Genomic DNA, 22,372 nt, shown 5'->3' with positions numbered 1-22,372 from the left:
ATCACTTTAAGCCTGTCCAGTATCCATGCTTGCTGCTTTGATAGGGAGCTTTAATCTTGACTCACTTTTTATTCCTCCCTCATGAAAATGATTTTCTGTTGTGTTCAACTCAGGAATACAGAAACCCTGACGGATCCAAGCTACCATGGACAGATCCTCACACTGGTTAACCCCATAATAGGGAATGGTGGTGTCCCAGATACTGCTGCTTTGGATGAAATGGGCCTCAGCAGGTTCTTCGAGTCTGAAGGCATTAAGGTAAGCAGCAGCGATATCAGAAAAGTCTCTCTCTCTCTGTTGTGGGGCAAGGTTCCCGATTGTTTTGCTAGTAAGTATATTGGTGGGACGCGGGTGGCGCTGTGGGTTAAACCACAGAGCCTAGGACTTGCCGATCAGAAGGTTGGCGGTTCAAATCCCCGCGACGGGGTGAGCTCCCATTGCTCGGTCCCTGCTCCTGCTAACCTAGCAGTTCGAAAGCATGTCAAAGTGCAAGTAGATAAATAGGTACCGCTCCGGTGGGAAGGTAAACGGCATTTCCATGCGCTGCTCTGGTTCGCCAGAAGCGGCTTAGTCATGCTGGTCACATGACCCAGAAGCTGTACGCTGGCTCCCTCGGCCAATAAAGTGAGATGAGCGCCGCAACCCCAGAGTCGGCCATGACTGGACCTAATGGTCAGGGGTCCCTTTACCTTTACCTATATTGGTATCGCTCATAGTCCTTCTGTAAGGTATATGAGATCATCTAGAAATGTATCCTTTGTATCCTTCTGATACAAACTCAAAGTGAAAACGTTTCTGATTGTCAAATTCTTTTGGTTCGTTGTAAGACAGACTTCAGGTTATAATTTAAAATTACATTTTACAGTCAGATTTGCTGTCATTCTTCACAGGTTTCAGGCTTGCTGGTGTTGGATTATAGCAATGAGTACAGTCACTGGCGAGCTGTCAAGACCCTCGCAGAATGGCTGAAAGAGGAAAAGGTGAGGAATATTTTTTGGATAACCAAGAGCAAATCACTTGCTGCAGTGGAACTAGTTTTTAAAACCATTTGACATTGAATGGCTTGAGCATCGTTATTCAAAATTATTGTTCAGTTGTTGCTTTTTTTGAGATGCCTACCTGTTACACTAAAACAGGGGTCAGCAAACTTTTTCAGCAGAGGGCCTGTCCACGGTCCCTCAGACCTTGTGGGGGGTTGGACTATATTTTCAAGGAAAAAAATGAACGAATTCCTATGCCCCACAAATAACCCAGAAATGCATTTTAAATAAAAGTACACATTCTACTCATGTAAAAACACGCTGATTTCCGGACCATCCGCGGGCTGGATTTAGAAGGCGACTGGGCCGGATTTGGCCCCCGGGACTTAGGCTGCCTACCCATGCACTAAAACAACTCTAGAAATCTTTGTCTTCAGCAGGATTTTGCAAAACTTGTAACAAAAGTTGCATTTTCACTCCCTCCCACTCTGGTTCATTGATTACTACATTTGGAATGTCAGGTTATATTTTAAAATGGTTGAGCTGTCGGCCTGTCCCAAGCCCTGTAACCTGTGATTTTTTTGAAAGAAAATTCTCTCAAGGAGCACTACAGATTTAAACTGGTTTAATCTATATGTTCCCTCCCCACCAAGGAACCTTGGGAGTTGCTTAGATGGAGCACATAGGGGGAGCTAGCTTTCACAAGAGAAGTTTCTCTCTAAACATATTGCCAAATTCAGTTTCCAAGATGCTTTGGTAGAAGATATGGAAGTTAGTACTTTAAAGTCAATTTAATGTTGTAATGTGGACACGCCCAATAGGAAGCATGACGGTTAAGCACAATGTTTTCCCTACGTAGAAGTTATCCCACACAAGAATAAAGTAAACATAATATTCAACATGTAATACTGGCATGGCAAAACTATCACATGGTGACTGTTGCAAAAATAACGTAAGAACTGGACTTTAGAGAGCATGATTTGTAGACTCTGCTAAGATGTTGCTTCTGTTTGAGATCACTGCTAGTTTTAACGAGAGCTTTTCTGAACATCGGGCACTACATCTTTACACTAATGCAAGGATTAGCACTAGTACCCTTAATCCTCCATGCCCCCTTGTATATACCACCCCCAAATTGGGATGGTTGGAAGAACAGATCTAGAGGGAGCGTGGGGGCAGAGAGGAGGAAAACAATCTGTTGCACAAGAAGAAATTGTACTGATGGAACATTCCCCTTTAGTGTTGCATTGAATATAACTTAGGATTTCCAGGATGGTCTTCCACAAAGGGAGCTAGTTTCAATATTCTGTTGGGAATGTAACTGATTTAGGTTTCTAAATTCTAATCTGCCTGTATCTGTGTTTTTTTAGGTCCCGGCACTTTATGGTATTGATACCAGGATGCTTTCTAAAATAATTCGGAACAAGGTAGATGAAAAACACAAATAGCTGTGCTGGTCCATTATAAAACAACAACAACACCACCACACTGGGCTACCACAATAAATCCTGTATCAGAACCAACTATAAATCACAAACTACTGTGCAAGCCTCTGAATTCCACAGAACTCTTCCTCTTGTTAGATATTAAGAAAAAGAAAGGGGAGCAGTTCAGGTTTGCTAGCTGATTATAGAACATACAAAGCTTTCTTAAGTCCTAAATGGACCTTGATTTTCCATTTATTTGCTTTATTTCTTTGTGGCCAAGCAGGCCACAATATACCCTTGAATTCCCATATCTCTCTCTCCTTCCTTCCTTCTTTCCTTTATTTCAAAGGGAAAGCTGAGTGCATGTTTAAATCTCTTCTGTTGAAATTCAGTTTTTCAATAGTGCTTTCTTATTAAAACAGCTAGCTAAAAATGTGAATAATATCTGCAGAATTGCAAGAAATAGGAAATTTCTAAGGAGCTGAAGTGACCGTTTACAATGAGTAGAATTGCTGAGGGCCTTGTCAAACCACTAAAAGGCTCTTGGGAGGCTGGAGGGACATTGCTGCAGCCTGAGTGCTGGAAGAAAGACCTGCTCCCTGCGGAGTCATAGCTGGCTGATGTTGCACCCCTGAGAGAACCATCCAGATTGCGCCCCCTAGCCATGGACAAGTTAGCTCTTCTTTCTGCCTCTCCTCTTTCTTGCAATGAGGATGTTAGTGGGAGTGGGAGTGGCGGGGGGGGAGGGGAGCTCCACAGCAGTGGGACCAAGTTTGGTAGAAGCTCCACAGCAGCGGGACTGAGCCTTTGGTCTCTTCAGTGGTGGCGGTGTGCTGGGTCCCCTCGCTCTTTGGAGACGCCTCGCTCCCTAGCAACGTGGGTTGAGCTGTGGGGGGAGATGGAGGAGAATGCTGGGGGTGAGCAGAAGGAATATCTGCAGGGGCAGCAGGTCGTGTGATGGGGGAAATATGAGGGGCAAAACACACACAAGAGACATGGCTCCTTCCGCCACGGCGAGAGGTCCCGAGGCTGCCAGGTGGTGGGGAGCCACACACATCCCCTCACCGCCCCCTTTGCCCTGGATGAAACCGTTCACTCTCCTCCTAAAGCCCAGTGCCACCCTTAACAGAACTGGCATTCCATTAAGAGTCATACGCCAATATGCTGATAGACATTATCAGAAATGTACAGTGTCCACATAATGGACATTCATAAAATGGCAAAATGACAAAACCTCAAACAAACAACTTGGTGTGAATCAAGTGTGGAAAATTCTTGGGGCAGGGAGTTCAGATGGATCAAGATTATAAGATTAGTATTGAGAGCTGAATCATGTAAAAAATTGGTTCATTTATAGTTGGATATTTGTTTTTTAACAGCACCTTATTGCTACTCCTTAGTCAGATTAGGTTGGTGCATTATTACTCAAAAAGGGCAGATTTTGCTGTTGGAATTTAGAGATGTGAAACCCTCAGTTGTCTTCATTCTCTCTTCTTTACTCAGTTTAGGCTGTCTAATTTTAAAAAGTTATAAAGTTGTTGGGTAACTGTTATGTACTGAAGTTCTCACCCTGGGCCAGCAGGGGGATACTGTAGATAGTTATGCAAATGAAGGATCGAAAGTGACATTCAGTGATTGGATAGTTTTTATGCAAATGAAGGATCGAAAGTGACGTTCGGTGATTGGATAGTTTTAGAAAGTTGCTACAGTAACGTTGTACTGGAGCTCTATATAAGCAGGCTGACTGAGCCCTTCAGTCAGTTCTGTTCTGGCCTCTGAATAAACAAGAGGTGTTTGAAGAATCGCTGTGTCGTCTGATATGTTCACCCACAACTTAACAGTAACTATTTCAGTTCCTAAGAAATTTTCTCCCCTATTACCTGATGCCACTCTCCTTTCTTGTGTGCACTCATCTGTTGCTGGAGGCGCTGGAATGCATTTCAGCTTGCATTAAGGCTGGTAGGTTTGCATGGGGAGAAAGTAGATAGAGAGTGGAACCTCCAAATTTCCTAGGCAGTCTTTCTGACCTAACCTGTGCTGACCTTCCTTCTGATGTTAGATTGAAACTCTCAGGGTAGCTGACATAACTTTGTACTCATCCTCCTTCTCAATCTCACTTCAGGAGAAGGGACGTTTTTCTTTTGTCTCTTTCTCTTTGTTCCTCCAAGTTAGATAGATCTAGGATCTTTATTATCCAACATGTATTTCTTAATAGCTTTTTATTTTATACTAAAAGTCTCCGTGTAATTACATCCAGGGTAAAATGTGTTCCTCTAAGCAGGGGTTTGGGGCAGTGCTCAGTTCAAGCTTCTACTGATGCACATAAATGACCTATGCTCATCATATGAGGCCTTGAATCATGTGCCTCCTCTGCAAGAGATCGAGGCCTTTTCTGTGGTGGCTCCCAGTTTGTTGTCATGTTATATATTTTGTGTTTTTATTTTATGTTTTATGTTGTAAACCATCCTGTGTTCTTGGGATGAAGGGCAATTTATAAATTTAATAATGATAAAATATAAAATGCTATCATTTGTTTTAATTTTTTTCTCAACAGGGAACTGTTCTTGGGAAGATTGAATTTGAGGGTCAACCTGTGCAATTTTTGGACCCAAACAAGAGAAACTTGATAGCTGAAATTTCAACAAAGGTAAACATTCCACTTTTAGTGTGCTAGTCTCATTTCCTACAAATTTCATGACGAGTTTGAGTAATGTGTATCTGCTAGAAACAGGCTTGGCTGGAGAAAGAGTAGGTCAGGTATGTTTAGCGTGTCTTCAAAGGTCTGTTAATGTAGGGATGGGGAGGATGCCAGGGGCAACTTCTGGATGGAATTGCTAACTGAGTTGCTTCCAGTTAACTTGTTTTTGGGAGAGCTAGAATTCACTCCTGTGCTTAGGATTGAAGGAAGGGCAGTGCAATGGAGACTCTCCCTTCTCCTCATCTACCCTTTGTGGATTATTTCCATTTAGTTTTCTTAAATAAAATTCAATTAGCTGACATATTATCAGGTAACATTTCCTAATTGTTAGAACTGGTCAGCTCTGGAATGAAGTATGCCATCTATCCGGAATAACTAAGGTCCAGAGAATCTTGAAATTGTGAGGAGTAGGATGAGCTGACTCTTATGGTGGATATTGGGTATGATGAAGAACACAGGACTGTCACAAAGATCAGGAAACACTGGTGAAGTCTCTGGCCACAGTGGCTTTAATGAAAATTGCCTCCTCCAAGTGCCTCCTTCATGCATTAATCGGATTTGAGCATTTTGTTTTTTATTATAATATTTTTTATTGGTTTTACATAATTTTATACATTTTAGCTTTAACCATTTCAAGCATTACAATAAAAGGTTCTTTTGAACCTTCGGACCTCCTTCTCTCCCTCCATGGGTTCCATATTTAAAATAAAGTTTTCTGCAACTTTTACCATTACCCATCTGTTATATATCCGTAGTTATTGTAGTTAATTCCACATTACAAGTGTCATTGCATCCCTGCCAATGATTTTAACTGTTTACAGTGGTCTTTTAAATGAATTAAGAATTTACTCCAGTCTTTTAAAAATACTTGATCTTCCTGGTTTCTGATCTTCCCCATCAGTTTCACCATCTCTGCATACTCCATCAGTTTTGTCTGCCATTCTTCTCTAGTTGGTAATTCTCCTTCCTTCCATCTCCGAGCTAGTAGCATTCTCGCTGCCATCATTGTATACATTAAAAGTCTTTTATCCTCTTTTGGTATCTCTTCACCTATAAACAAATGTACAGTGGTACCTCTGGATGTGAACGGGATCTGTTCCAGAGTCCCGTTCGCATCCAGAGCAGAATGCAACCCACGTCTGCACGTGTGTGGGTCGCGACTCGCCGCTTCTGCACATGCGCAAGCGGCGAAACCCAGAAGTAACGCGTACTGTTACTTCTGGGTCGCCACAGAGCGTAACCTGAAAACGCTCAACCTGAAGCGACTTTAACCCAAGGTGTGACTGTATTTTTAAACATTTTCTTTAATTCATTATATATCATTTCCCAGAAAGCTTTTACCAGTGTACATGTCCACTACATATGGTAAAAAGTACCCTCCTTCCCTTTACATTTCCAGCACAGATTTGAACTAGTTTGTACATTTTTGCAGTTTTACTTGGTGTTAGATGCCAACAATAAATCATTTTCATATAATTTTCTTTCAATGAACAGCACGGAATTGAGCATTTTGGTTACAGAGGCTGGTTATCCCACAGAATGTGAGGTTTACCTTTTTTATGGTCTGGTTTGTATTATTAGATGTCTTACATATTACAATTCTAAGCATAATTTATCAGTGAGTAAGCTCCACTTACCTTGAGCAAATATTATTGTTGTTTAGTCGTTTAGTCGTGTCCGACTCTTCGTGACCCCATGGACCAGAGCACGCCAGGCACTTCTGTCCTCCACTGCCTCCCGCAGTTTGATCAAACTCATGCTGGTAGCTTCAAGAACACCATCCAACCATCTCATCCTCTGTCGTCCCCTTCTCCTTGTGCCTTCCATCTTTCCCAACATCAGGGTCTTTTCCAGGGAGTCTTCTCTTCTCATGAGGTGGCCAAAGTATTGGAGCCTCAGCTTCACGATCTGTCCTTCCAGTGAGCAGTCAGGGCTGATTTCCTTAAGAATGGATACGTTTGATCTTCTTGCAGTTCATGGGACTCTCAAGAGTCTCCTCCAGCACCATAATTCAAAAGCATCAATTCTTCAGCGATCAGCCTTCTTTATGGTCCAGCTCTCACTTCCATACATCACTACTGGGAAAACCATAGCTTTTACTATACGGACCTTTGTTGGCAAGGTGATGTCTCTACTTTTTAAGATGCTGTCTAGGTTTGTCATTGCTTTTCTCCCAAGAAGCAGGCGTCTTTTAATTTCGTGACTGCTGTCACCATCTGCAGTGATCATGGAGCCCAAGAAAGTAAAATCTCTTACTGCCTCCATTTCTTCCCCTTCTATGTGCCAGGAGGTGATGGGACCAGTGGCCATGATCTTCGTTTTTTTGATGTTGAGCTTCAGACCATATTTTGCGCTCTCCTCTTTCACCCTCAATAAAAGGTTCTTTAATTCCTCCTCACTTTCTGCCATCAAGGTTGTGTCATCTGCATATCTGAGGTTGTTGATATTTCTTCCGGCAATCTTAATTCCGGCTTGGGATTCATCCAGCCCAGCCTTTCGCATGATGAATTCTGCATATAAGTTAAATAAGCAGGGAGACAAAATACAGCCTTGTCGTACTCCTTTCCCAATTTTGAACCAATCAGTTGTTCCATATCCAGTTCTAACTGTAGCTTCTTGTCCCACATAGAGATTCTCAGGAGAATCATAGAATCATAGAGTTGGAAGAGACCACAAGGGCCATCGAGTCCAACCCCCTGCCAAGCAGGAAACACCATCAGAGCACTCCTGACATATGGTTGTCAAGCCTCTGCTTAAAGACCTCCAAAGAAGGAGACTCCACCACACTCCTTGGCAGCAAATTCCACTGTTGAACAGCTCGTTACTGTCGGGAAGTTCTGTCAGGAGACAGATGAGGTGATCAGGCACTCCCATTTCTTTAAGAACTTGCCATAGTTTGCTGTGGTCAACACAGTCAAAGGCTTTTGCATAGTCAATGAAGCAGAAGTAGATGTCTTTCTGGAGCTCTCTAGCTTTCTCCATAATCCAGCACATGTTTGCAATTTGGTCTCTGGTTCCTCTGCCTCTTCTAAATCCAGCTTGCACTTCTGGGAGTTCTCGGTCCACATACTGCTTGAGCCTTCCTTGTAGAATTCTAAGCATAACCTTGCTAGCGTGTGAAATGAGTGCAATTGTGCGGTAGTTGGAGCATTCTTTGGCACTGCCCTTCTTTGGGATTGGGATGTAGACTGATCTTCTCCAATCCTCTGGCCACTGCTGAGTTTTCCAAACTTGCTTGGCATATTGAGTGTAGCACCTTAACAACATCATCTTTTAAAATTTTAAATAGTTCAGCTGGAATACCATCACTTCCACTGGCCTTGTTATTTGCAGTGCTTTCTAAGGCCCATTTGACTTCACTCTCCAGGATGTCTGGCTCAAGGTCAGCAACCACACTACCTGGGGTGTACGAGACATCCATATCTTTCTGGTATAATTCCTCTGTGTATTCTTGCCACCTCTTCTTGATGTCTTCTGCTTCTGTTAGGTCCTTACCACTTTTGTCCTTTATTATGGTAATCTTTGTATGAAATGTTCCTTTCATATTTCCGATTATCTTGAACAGATCTCTGGTTCTTCCCATTCTGTTGTTTTCCTCTATTTCTTTGCATTGCTCGTTTAAGAAGGCCTTCTTGTCTCTCCTTGCTATTCTTTGGAAATCTGCATTCAATTTCCTGTATCTTTCACTATCTCCCTTGCATTTTGCTTGCCTTCTCTCCCCCGCTATTTGTAAGGCCTCGTTGGACAGCCACTTTGCTTTCTTGCCTTTCTTTTTCATTGGGATGGTTTTCGTTGCTGCCTCCTGTATAATGTTGCGAGCCTCTACCCATAGTTCTTCAGGCTCTCTGTCCAGCAAATCTAAATCCTTAAACCTGTTCCTCACTTCCACTGTGTATTCATAAGGGATTTGGTTTAGATTGTATCTTACTGGCTCAGTGGTTTTTCCTACTTTCTTCAGTTTAAGCTTGAATTTTGCTATAAGAAGCTGATGATCTGAGCCACAGTCAGCTCCAGGTCTTGTTTTTGCTGACTGTATAGAGCTTCTCCATCTTTGGCTGCAGAGAATATAATCAATCTGATTTTGATTATATTCTGGTGATGTCCATCTGGTGATGTCCATGTATAGAGTCATCTCTTGTGTTGCTGGAAAAGCATGTTTGTGATGACCAGCTTGTTCTCTTGACAGAACTCTATTAGCCTTTGCCCTGCTTCGTTTTGCTCTCCAAGGCCAAACTTGCCAGTTGTTCCTTTTATCTCTTGATTCCCTACTTTAGCATTCCAATCCCCTATAATGAGAAGAACATCTATAATGAGAAGGTGGAAGAAAGAAGATTCCACCTAAACATTAGGAAGAACTTCCTGACAGTAAGAGCTGTTCGACAGTGGAATTTGCTACCAAGGAGTGTGGTGGAGTCTCCTTCTTTGGAGGTCTTTAAGCAGAGGCTTGACAACCATATGTCAGGAGTGCTCTGATGGTGTTTCCTGCTTGGCAGGGGGTTGGACTTGATGGCCCTTGTGGCCTCTTCCAACTCTATGATTCTATGATTCTATGATTTGATTCTTTGATGTCACTTCTATAAGGTCTTGTAAGTCTTCATAGAATTGGTCAATTTCAGTTTCTTCAGCACCAGAAGTTGGTGCATAAACTTGGATTACTGTGATGTTAAAAGGTCTGCCTTGGATTCGTATCGAGATCATTCTATCATTTTTGAGATTGCATCCCATTACAGCTTTTGCCACTCTTTTGTTGACTATGAGGGCCACTCCATTTCCTTTATGGGTTTCTTGCCCACAGTAGTAGATATGATAGTCATCCGAACTGAATTCGCCCATGCCCGTCCATTTTAGTTCACTGATGCCCAGGATGTCAATATTTATTCTTGCCATCTCATTTTTGACCACATCCAACTTACCCAGGTTCATGGTTCTTACATTCCAGGTTCCTATGCAATATTTTTCTTTACAGCATTGGACTTTCCTTTCGCTTCCATGCATATCCGCAACTGAGCGTCCTTTCGGCTTTGGCCCAGCCGCTTCATCAGCTCTGGATCTACTTGTACTTGTCCTCCGCTCTTCCCCAGTAGCATGTTGGACGCCTTCCGACCTGAGGGGCTCATCTTCCAGCGTCATAACTTTTATATGCCTGTTGTCTTTGTCCATGGAGTTTTCTTGGCAGGGATACTGGAGTGGCTTGCCGGTTCCTCCTCCAGGTGGATCACATTTGGTCAAAACTCTCCACTATGACCTGTTCATCTTGGGTGCCCTGCTCGGCATAGTTCATAGCTTCTCTGAGTTATTCAAGCCCCTTCGCCACGGCAAGGCAGTGGTCCATGAAGGGGATTCAATCAAAACATGGTGGAATTGACCCCTTAATTTGATAAGAAATAATTTTGTGAAGTGGACCTGCCCCCAACTTTTCTTCTCCAAATGATTCTGCTGATTCTTCAATATGTTTACTAAGTCCCATTAAGCTCAATGGAACCTTGGATACTTAATTTAATAATAATAATAATAATAATAATAATAATAATAATAATAATTTATTTATACCCCGCCCATCTGGCTGGCCTTCCCCAGCCACTCTGGGCGGCTTCCAAAAAATATTAAAATACCGTAATACATCAAACATTAAAAGCTTCCCTAACAGGGCTGCCTTCAGATGTCTTCTAAAAATCTGGTAGTTGTTCTCTTTGACATCTGGTGGGAGGGCGTTCCACAGGGAGGGTGCCACTACCAAGAAGGCCCTCTGCCTGGTTCCCTGTAACTTAGCTTCTCTCAGGGAGGGAACTGCCAGAAGGCCCTTGGAGCTGGACCGGAGATCATCGACCACTGCGACCAAGGCAGTTTCAGTCCCATGATGAGGCCTGAATCCCGACTGGAAGGGATCCAAATTTATTTTTCCCCTCCCCCCCAAAAAAAGCCATGAGATGAGTGCCTTCTCATTTTGCTTCGTAATTCTCAGTCAAAAAGGAAAAAAAAAGACTTAGGTTCTTTTTTTAAAAATGAAACCTGAGAGTCTGGGCTACTTGCTGACCCTGGGCTTGGTACAGTAGTCCTGTCTGTACCTTTTCTTTGTGGACCTATTTGCCAGCCTTCTTCAATCACTTCCTTTTGGTTGGAGGAGTACTTAATATTGCACTACTTGAACAAAATGTGCCTCTGGGGAAAAAGATCCACCTGTTTTGTAAAGTGTTTCTTTTTCTTTTGGGTAGAGATTCTGCTGCAGTCCACTATGTAGTGGTCCCAAGTGAGTAGCTTAGGAGGGGTGGACTTCTTGACTGTGTGGAAGCCATCAAATTCAAATAACACCTAAGAATGGAGTTTTCTAGGAAAAACAAAATGGTGGCCATTCTGATTCTGTTCCCCTCAGCCAAAATAATTTCATGTCACCCTCAAAATGTAACTGAAGTAAAACAGCTGATTCAGACCCCACCAAGTGTCCCTATTTTCCAGGGAAAGTCCAGGATTTACAGAAGCTGTACTAGTTTCTGAGTTGATCCCGGAATACCCCGCTTTTCCTTATGGCGTCCCTATTTTCATTGGAGAAATGTTGGAGGGTATGCTGATTTCAAGGTGTGTGAAAGGTCTAAGAAATGGCTTCTGTCAATTCAGTCCAGCCCTAGTGGAATGCCTGATATCTAAAGCTATTTTATAGAATAAATAAGCAGCAGGAGTAGGTGCTGTTGATTGTCTGTGCCATTAACAAGAAGGGTTTGCTATAAAGATGCTGAAAATAGCATACATAAATGAGATATAAAAAGATTAACAGAACTCCTGTGATCTCATTATCTTTATAACTTTATTTTATAGGCTTATAAAGTAACATCACAAATAAAGCTGACAATTAACTAAGCTCTTCAGTGGTGGTAATTATGGGACATGATAATCTATGTCCTAGCAGGCAACTGTTTCCATGTAAATAAAAATGTGGTAGCATTTTAAGAGTTTTCTTATCAACGGTAGGTTAGAAAGGATTTTTTTTAAAAAATTTATGCCTTTGAAACTACAATAGGCTACTTAATTCATTCCGGAGGTCTGTACTTAACCTGAAACTGTTCTTAACCTGAAGCACCACTTCAGCTAATGGGGCCGCCTGCTGCTGCCGTGCCACTGGAGCACAATTTATATTCTTATCTTGAAGCAAAGTTCTTAACTTGAAGCACTATTTCTGGGTTAGTGGAGTCTGTAACCTGAAGCGTATGTAACCTGAGGTACCACTGTATTTCTGAAGATATACGGTAATATATTATTTCCATACAATATTAATTAGGAGCCAGATTATTTCCTTATGTTTTGGTCCTGCCTTTCTTCCATCATGGAACCCAAAGTGGCATAAACCTAGTTCTCCGGTGGTCAGCCATCCAGGCACTGACCAGACCAAGGCCTGCTTAGCTTCAGCAAATCGATGGCTTCATGTACCTTCAGACCATATCCTGCAACCACATCTCATTATTTTCACCTTTCTTCACGTCTGTCCAGTTTACGTACATGTACAAAACAAAGGGTAGAAGTTTGATGTTTACATTAAATAGTTTGCACTGTCGAGGATTGCTGAATCAACATACAATCCACAACATTTGGAGAGCTGGACACCATGGACCATATGTGTCTATAGTTCTTGGCTGGGGAATGAATCACTAGAACTCTTTCTTTCAGTAACAGCAGCGCTGCTAGGCTCAGGCAGGGCAGCTGGGCCATGCAGTGATAGGATTCCCATATGCCTGCAGTTTGGTAGGAAGCTACGTAGAATGAGGAAGCTAGAGAAGCTAGAATGTGTCCGCTCAGCAGCTTTGAGTGCTGTGTGATGCAACAGTGTTGAAGCTCAGGCTGTATATTTAGATTTGCACGAAGGACTTGTGTTTTAATAGCATCCATGTACCCTTCAAATAAGACTTTCCTGAGCGAAGCTTCTGTTTTCCTCCTGAATAGTGGGAGCTCACCTGTGAAATGATTCAGTTAGGAGATTATCATCTTATCATGAAGCCTTCCAGCTGTGAAATATCTGCATGCCAAAAGAGCCTGATTAAAAGGGGGTTATTAAAAGAATAAAAATAGTTTGCTCAGCAGTAGATCAGACATGGACTTTGGAAAGTGTGCATTTTAAAATAGCAGCTGTCTCAGGTTCAGTGGGTTTGATGAGGAAGAAGAATGCTGAGTTGCTCATTGCTGGAAAACATTCTTGGTTACCCAGGAGTAGGCGCAAGGGTGCAAAAGGTATTAAAAAATAGGCATCTAAGAATCCACAGGTTGGTCAAATGGTCTGTACCAATGTGGGGCAATAAATAGTGAACAGCAAGCTTATGAAGCTAATTTTCCACAAAGTCTGCTGAAAAAGAAAACAACATAAATCATGATAGAAGTATATAAAATCATGAATGGTATGGCTGTGGAGAAAATGGTATAGAGAATTTTCTTGTAATACTAGGGTCACTCAATGAAATTAATGGGCAGTAGATTCAGAAGAGCCCCAGAAGTTCTGCTATACACAACACATAATTCACTTGAAGTTCACTGTCTCAGTTTGTGATGAATAGTGTGGGATGGGTTTTATTTTTTTTATTAATATTTATTAAGTTTTTTAACAAAAGGAAAAGAATAAACAATTAACAAAAAACACATAAAGAAAATCCAAATACAATACAAAAAACGAGATTTAACATAAAAAGAAAAAGAAATAAAAACAAATAAAAATCCCTCTTTCTGGTATCTTCCAATCATTTACTTATTTTCCTGACTTCCTCGCACCTCCCTTTTTTGTATTCCATTTAAAAATTTGTTCAGCAAATTCATACCCTCTTAATTTAACCTTAATTATTTATCTTCACATATTCTAACTTCAAATTTTCATCTTATATCAATCCCTTCATACATATTCTTATTTTTCCTTATTGCTAGAACCACTTCGTTTCATTCCAACGTCATTAATATTCAATAATTTTACAGTATTTCTGTAGATAGATTTTAAATTTCTTCCAATCTTCTTCCACCAACTCTTCTCCCTGGTCTCGGATTCTGCCGGTCATTTCCGCCAATTCCATGTAGTCCATTACTTGCATCTGCCATTCTTCCAAGGTGGGTAGGTCTTGTGTCTTCCAATGCTTTGCAATGAGTAATCTTGCTGCTGCTGTAGCATACATAAAGAAAGTTCTATCCTTCTTTGGCACCAATTGGCCGACCATGCCCAGGAGGAAGGCCTCTGGTTTATTCAAGAAGGTATATTTAAATACCTTTTTCATTTCATTATATATCATCTCCCAGAAAGCCTTAATCCTTGGGCACGTTCACCAAAGGTGAAAAAATGTACCTTCAGTCTCTTTACATTTCCAGCATTTATTATCGGGCAAATGATAAATTTTTGCAAGCTTGACTGGGGTCATGTACTACCTGTATATCATTTTCATAATATTCTCTCATAAAGCATTACATGCCGTAAACTTCATACCTGTGGTCCACAACTGTTCCCAGTCAGCAAACATAATGTTATGTCCAACGTCTTGAGCCCATTTTATCATAGCAGATTTCACCGTTTCATCCTGAGTATTCCATTTCAACAGCAAGTTATACATTCTTGATAATATCTTAGTTTTAGGATCTAACAATTCTGTTTCCAATTTTGATTTTTCCACCTGGAAGCCAATTTTTTTGTCCAGATTATAGGCCTCCCTTATTTGAAAATAGTGAAGCCAATCTCGCACTTTATCCTTTAATTTCTCAAAACTCTGCAATTTCAGTTTGTCACCCTCCTGTTCCAAAATCTCCCAATATTTTGGCCAGTTGGCCTCCATATTGAGTTTTTTCAGAGCCTTCGCTTCCATAGGTGATAGCCACCTTGGGGTTTTATTTTCAAGTAAGTCTTTATATCTTGTCCAGACATTAAACAATGCTTTTCTGACAATATGATTTTTAAATGCCTTATGTACTTTAACCTTGTCATACCACAAATATGCATGCCACCCAAAAACATTGTCAAAACCTTCTAAGTCCAAAATGTCTGTGTTCTCAAGAAGCAGCCATTCTTTCAGCCAGCAAAATGCTGCTGATTCATAATACAGTTTAAGGTCTGGCAGGGCAAATCCACCTCTATCCTTTGCATCAGTAAGTATTTTAAATTTTATTCTGGGCTTCTTGCCCTGCCAGACAAATCTAGAAATATCTCTCTGCCACTTCTTGAAACAATCCATCTTGTCTATAATTTGCAATGATTGAAACAAAAACAGCACTCTTGGCAATACATTCATTTTGATAACAGCAATTCGGCCTAACAAGGAAAGCTTCAGGCTTGACCATATTTCAAGATCTTTTTTCACTTCTGACCAACATTTCTCATAATTATCTTTAAACAAATTCACATTCTTAGCAGTCATGTTCACCCCCAGGTATTTTACTTTTTTTACCAATGTTAAACCTGTCTCCTTCTGAAACCTCTCTTTTTCAATTGGTGTTAGATTTTTCTCCAAAACCCTGGTTTTTAACTTATTCAACTTAAAACCTGCCACCTGACCAAATTCCTGGATTAGTTCCAAAACCCTTTTAGTGCTAGATTCTGGCTCCTGTAATGTCAATACTAAGTCATCTGCAAAAGCTTTAAGTTTATATTGTTTAGCTCCGACATGAATACCTTCAATCATATGGTCCCTTCTAATCATGTTTAATAGGACCTCCAGGACCGAGTGTGGGATGGGTTTTAATGGATAGGAGAGGATATATTAATTGCAGTTCATCTCCAGGTGCCCACATTCAGGGGTTGAACAGAGTTTCAAAATCCCATCCTTGGCAGCAAAATTAAAAGCATAGGAATTAGGCTATAAAAACTTGTTTTGGTCAAGTCCAGCTATGAAGTACGTTGGCTCTCTCTTTCTTCCCCTGGTTAACAAAGAATCAGTCAACAACTTGGAAAGCAAGTTTAAATATATAATTTACTTACTTCTAATCTTGCATTAGAGGGATGCGGGTGGCGCTGTGGTCTAATCCACTGAGCCTAGGGCTTGCCGATCAGAAGGTCAGCAGTTCGAATCTCCGCGACAGGGTGAGCTCCCGTTGCTCGGTCCCTGCTCCTGCCAACCTAGCAGTTCAAAAGCATGTCAAAGTGCAAGTAGATAAATAGGTGCCGCTCTGGTGGGAAGGTAAACGGCGTTTCCGTGCGCTGCCTGGTTCTCCAGAAGCGGCTTAGTCATGCTGGCCACATGACCTGTACGCCGGCTCCCTCAGCCAATAAAGCGAGATGAGCGCTGCAACCCCAGAGTCAACTGCGACTGGACCTAACTGTCAGGGGTCCTTTACCTTTAGGCATGTGCCTAAAGCTGGAGCAGACAGAGGCATGTCTGCATCCAACGCTGGTCAAAGGGAGAAAGAGGGGAAACAGGAAGTACAATATGCACCTTCAGGAGAGGAAATGACATCACACAGAGCCCCCTCTATCAATTGTATTTCTGTGGTCTGAGTATCTGCCTATCAGCAATACAGCTCTGTGGACTCAGCCCCTTCTCATGCTAAGTAGCAAGAATATCCCTTACTTAGGGTTGGCTGCTCATCTCCCACAAATAGGGAGCCACCAGCTTAGATGTTTAAAGGGTGATTAGAAATATTTTATGGCAGATAGGTTTATTAAGAGATGCATATATATATTATTAGCGGCTAAAACATTTCTCCCTCTCGTTTTATTTTCCATTAGTTTAGCTTTTTGTTAAATCAGATATAAACCCTTTTGTGTTATTGGTGGTAACACACCATAGAATAATAATAATAATAATAATAATAATAATAATAATAATAATAGTAGTAGTAGTCAGCCATATGGTTTGAACACTTCCATGTTCAAAGATGGTATATCTCAGAGTATCAGTTTCTGATGATAACAGTGGGGAAGAGCTACTGCCTTCACATTCTACCTGGGTGGCCACTGCTGGAAATAGATCAGATGGGCCCTGGATCAAATCCAACATGGTTCACACACTATGTATTTGCTGAGAAGGAACTAAAGATTCCTTCATCTTTTTCTTAAACAGAAAATTAAAGGAGAACTTCTCAGGACTTCATTCCCCATTATTGCAGTATGTTATTAGGTCAGTTTATGTATATTTCATGAAATGAACCACAAGACTGTTAGAATAGGGGAAAGGGCCCAAGATAATAATAAAGAGAATCTAATGGCAAATGTATGAATTTGAACACTAGAATAAACTTTAATTAATAGTTGTAAAGGGTTAGAAGCAACCTGTCACCATTATGTATGTGTTTATTTGTTGCTTTTTAAACTGGTGTCTCAAATTGACTTGCATAACAAGAATAGATATAATGAAAAAACCCCATCAAAATCAAATATAAAAAGCAGCAATAAAGCAAGACCTAAAGTTCTCTCTCTCTCTCTCTCTCTCTCTCTCTCTCTCTCTCTCACACACACACACACACACACACACACACACACACACACTGCACTGAGTAAATAATGTTATTAGTGGCTAAAAACAAGTAATGATTTTGCCATAGCTGCTTCCATGGGGAGAGCATTCCTTAAGTAGGGAACCACCGCTGAAAAGGCCTATTCTTGTGCCTTCACTCTCCACACCTCCCTTGGGCTTTAGATGATGAGCACAGTGTCCGGTTTGCTTCATGTGGGGAAAGACAGTCTTTTTGGCATTGGGATTCTGAACCACATAATGTCAAAAACTGCACTTTGAATTGAGCCCAGAAACTATTGAGGCAAAACACAGAAATTCTGATTGGTAAACCATGGAAACAACCAATTTATCAGGCACGACTGTTGTTATGGAAAATACAAACTAAAATTAGTTTTAAACTTTGCCTACAATATAATAAATATTTGGGGATCCACAAAATCATGGACACACTTTAAATAAGTTAACATTTACCAATGATGAAAAACATTAAAAAAGATAATGAAAGAAGGTCAAAGACACTCATCTCTTGGATGAGTAGAGTATCGTCAATCAAAATGAGGATATTGCCAAAATTTTGTTCCAAATTCTGCCTGTATGTAGTTCAGCAAAGACGCCCAAGAAATTTCAAAAAAATTCATTCACCAAGGCAAGAGACTTAAACTTCAACTGACTGTATTATATCAACATTCCCAGAGAGGGAGAAATGAGCCTACCACATTTGCAAAGATGCAGCCCATATAGAAAATGTCGTTAGCATGATAAACAATGTAAAAAAGATCTGGATAGAATTGGAATTTGATAAACCTCTGCAACACAGAATACCAGGCATCCCAGTTTTGATTCATAACAAAACTATCTTAGAAATGATAACAAACCCATTCGCCAAATGGAAGGAAAAAGTATTGTACAGATAGATTCACTTTTATGAAACTGATATTTCACCCGCAGCAGGGCAAATCATGGGAAGAATGGGGGGATGCAGGGTGAATTGGCTGTTAATTCTATCAGGTGATACATTCTATCTCAGATTCAGTGTTTATATCTCAAGCAATTAGACCATTGACACAATTTGAAAAACTGATTCTGAACATGGCTAAACAATGGACAATGCTTGGCTATTAAAGAAAATTGAGAAAAGGACCTATGCTTAGAAATCGAAGAAGCAGATTGGAACAATCTATGGACAGCCCCCCCCATCCCCATCCACAACCCACATCAGATAAAAATATTTATACATAGATATCATCTAACACCTGTAAGACTCAGCTATATTGATAAACCAATATAGCTGGAAAGGCTGCAAGGTAACTGGTACAACTTTATATCTGGTGGGCATGTGAATTAATGCAAGTATTTTGGGAAAGTGTGTTTACAGAAATAAACAAAAACACGAACCAGTATGTACAATGTAGCCCATGTCTAGGTTTATTAACAATCTTTAAAAATACTCAAATTACTACACAAGGAAGTTATCACTTTAATTTTGGTAGCAGAGCAGCATGATTACTTATAGCAGAGAGCTGGGAAGGACTTGATCATGCAATGGAAACAGAAGATAATTGCTTTATCTGAGAAACTAACTAAAAGAGTACAAGCCCTGAATGATGTATCCAGTATGGATTGTTTTGTTGAAATATGACACCCCTTTATAAAATATTCATTTTTAATTTTTTTAAAAAATTAACTCTTTAATAAAATATTCAAATGAACACACTGAGGATTGGCACTCACCAACTCTGGACATAGACTTATGGGAAAATTTGACACCTTAGTCTTTTGTTTTGGGGGTGGTGTGGGAAGGGGAAAACCAATTGTGTTGATGTTGATGTTCATGTTTATATTTTTCTTGAAAAAATAATAAAATATTTATAAAATCCAAAATGGTTCTTATGGATGCCTGTATTATATGCATACAAAAACGTATGCATTTTAGATTTATACCCCATCTTTCAATATTTGATTAAGCATGCTAAATGGGATTAAACTTTTTTCAGGGCTTAATAGAGTTCCTTGCTTTTTAACTAACTGCAGAGGAATAAGTCTGTAGAATTAACTAAGCCCCACGACATAGCCAGCAGCAAACTTACAGTGCGTCTAGTTCTAGCCTAGTTCTGGTTAGTGCCTCTATCAGAGAGCACGTGAGACTCTATCAGCTGCTTACATTCCATAATGGAAGAAAGGTAGGATATGCATATAACAAATAAGTTGCCAATAACAATGTCTTTTTTTCTAAATGTATCAACAGGAAGTCAAAGTATATGGAAAAGGTAATCCAATCAAAATTGTGGCTGTGGATTGCGGATTAAAGCACAATGCTATTCGTTTGCTTGTGAAGGTAAATCATATATTTTTAAAATGGCTTTCTCTTCTATGGAACTGGTTTTATAATTTTGATTTGCTCATGACCAACAAACTGGACAATTGTTTAATTGCTTGAGTTTTCACAGATATTCTGGCAGTTTCAAGTTCCGTACTCTGTACACATCTTTAGCATGTGTGAGGCTAAAGATGGACTGTCATGTCCATTCTAGTTTCTCATTGGGTCTGATAGATTTGTTTTTCAAACTGGGGAAACCTCTGAACATGTGCGAAGTGCACCCATTCGTTCTGTCCATGTAGGCCAAACTGAGAAAGCTAGGGGACCTGGATTAGGAGCGTGCAGTGGATCTGCAGGTGCTTCAGAGGGATTCTAGGCTTCTCCAAGGCAAAGTGAGATATGAAGCCTCATAGGGATTCAGATACCCAAAAAACAAAACTACAGAATAGTGTCGGCTGAAACTGAAACTAAAGCGTCTAAGTATGCCATATAAAGAAAATGTCAGAGTGGGAGTGAGGGAGAGCAAATGCCAGGTTGAGAGAAGGAGGACAGTGAGCTCCATTGTGATTGATAGGTCAAATCCTTTTAAAGTTGGCTTTTTCATATTCAGACTCTACTGTATCATGTTAGGCTGTACTGTTCAGCATCACGGAGTTACATGCCATTCTATAGTAAACTTTTTCATACTTTCCCTTTTGTTTCCTTCCCAGAGAGGTGCCGAGGTGCATCTGGTTCCTTGGAATCATGATTTCACCAGGCTGGAGTATGATGGGCTTTTGCTTTCTGGCGGTCCTGGCGATCCAACCCAAGCCCAAGAACTAATTGAGAATGTCAGGAAGGTAGAGAACATGCACTAGGATTGATATTTTGTTCAAAGCACTGTTGTCCTCAATTTCTCATGTTGCACAGTAGCAGCTCACAACCTTGGGATGTGTGCATTCCTTAAACCTCAGCTCTCCAACATTTTACCTTGTTAGGAAAAAAAGGGGGGGGGGCTGTTTTAACTTGACTTGCTGTGCTACTTCCAGAAACTCCTTTGCCTTTAATGTGAGAAACTGTGAGATGGAAAAGTAGATTGTCTATGGTGACATGATAGAAGTTTACGAAATTATACTTGGCTTTGAGAAAGTGGAAAGACATGGCTACTAGCCATGATGACTATGGAGGCAGTAATGCTTCTGAATATCAGGACGGGAGAGGGGTCTTGTGCTCAGATCCTGCTTGCAGAGTTCCCACAGGAATCCGGTTGGCCACTGGGAAAACAGGATGCTGGACTCGATGGGCCATTGGCCTGATCCAGCAGGCTCTTCTTATGTTGATATAAGTCTTTCCCACCCAGGTTCTACAGAGTGATCGTCAGGAACCTTTGTTTGGAATCAGTTTGGGGAATCTAATCACTGGTCTGGCAGCTGGGGCTTCATCCTACAAAATGCCCATGGCCAACAGGTATGGTGACAAATCTACACCTGCGACAACAGCATATTCAAGATACGTATTTATCCTGCCTTCACCCCACACCAATCAGTTTGGGTTGTAAACTGCCCAAATATGGCATCCTGGCTTTGTAATGTTACTATCTATAGATCTATATCTTAAAGCTAGGAGTGGCTGGGGCGGTGCTGCAAGGCTGCTCCCTCCCCAACACCAGTGGTGTTGCTTTAAGGACGGGGCTTGCACAAGTGCATTGCTGGGCTTTGCCAGTGCCCCTCTGCAGCCCGGAACTCATAGCTGCCTTGCCCTCTGCCCTGTCCCCATCAGCAGCAGTGATGCCAGTGTCAGGAGGCCAGCTCCATGGCATTGACTTTGGCCATTCCAGTTTCAAGCTGATGCAGATTATTAGTTAAATGTCTCCACTGATTGTTTCTGAGCCCTTTTTCAAAACCTCTGTGGGATTATTGTAGCTCCTTTTGTGCGTTTCTGTTTGGTATTATTATTATTATTATTATTATTATTATTATTATTATTATTATTATTATTTTCCCCCAATAGAGGATTAGGCATTTATGGGTAAATAATAAATGCAAATAAATAAATATGGCAGAAGGCAGAGTTGTTATCCTCCTAATGGATAATGGTAATGGGTGCTACAGTGTGTTCCTTTCTGCTTGCCCCTGCATGTTATTAATTGTGGTCTTCTTCTCCTGCCCTTCACACGCACACCCTCCCCTCCCCAAACTATTCCTTCCCCACTTCTCTCTCTTTGTGTGTGTCTCTTTAGAGGACAGAATCAACCAGTTGTGAACATGATGAATGGACAGGCTTTCATTACTGCTCAGAATCATGGCTACGCGATTGACAGCAACTCCCTCCCTCCTGGCTGGAAGCCTCTATTTGTGAATGCGAATGATCAAACAAATGAGGTAAAGCTCCCTCTCTCTGGGTATCTGTGAAGAATTTCATGAGACAGGGAAGATGAGCTGTACTCTGCTCAGGTGCACCCAAGAACATGCTTGCCTCTGATTTACCTAGAATGCCAATCTCCTGGTGTGTGTTTTTGTTCCTCGATGAATAGTTTCTTTTTGGTTAATTACTGGATAATTTACTGGATTTAT

General features: G+C 41.0%; 1 protein-coding gene across 2 annotated transcripts in view; it reads left to right on the top strand.

Moving 5' to 3' along the window:
• The window catches only part of CPS1 (carbamoyl-phosphate synthase 1), a 215,805-nt gene that overhangs the window by 36,053 nt on the left and 157,380 nt on the right, over nt 1-22,372 (top strand). Inside the window, exons 2-9 of one of the 2 annotated variants that reach the window (XM_081856007.1) lie at nt 114-258; nt 891-980; nt 2,351-2,407; nt 4,962-5,054; nt 19,749-19,838; nt 20,531-20,659; nt 21,160-21,266; nt 22,039-22,180. In XM_081856007.1, coding sequence (XP_081712133.1) covers nt 114-258; nt 891-980; nt 2,351-2,407; nt 4,962-5,054; nt 19,749-19,838; nt 20,531-20,659; nt 21,160-21,266; nt 22,039-22,180 — 853 coding nt within the window. The remainder of the gene's footprint in view (nt 1-113; nt 259-890; nt 981-2,350; nt 2,408-4,961; nt 5,055-19,748; nt 19,839-20,530; nt 20,660-21,159; nt 21,267-22,038; nt 22,181-22,372) is intronic. The other variant, XM_081856008.1, reaches the window with a different exon arrangement.

The sequence above is a fragment of the Podarcis erhardii genome, assembly GCF_964252035.2.
Source record: "Podarcis erhardii genome assembly, chromosome: 1".
Taxonomy (NCBI): domain Eukaryota; kingdom Metazoa; phylum Chordata; class Lepidosauria; order Squamata; family Lacertidae; genus Podarcis; species Podarcis erhardii.
The sequence above is the reverse complement of the archived record's forward strand: the minus strand, read 5'-3'. Positions and strand labels throughout refer to the sequence as shown.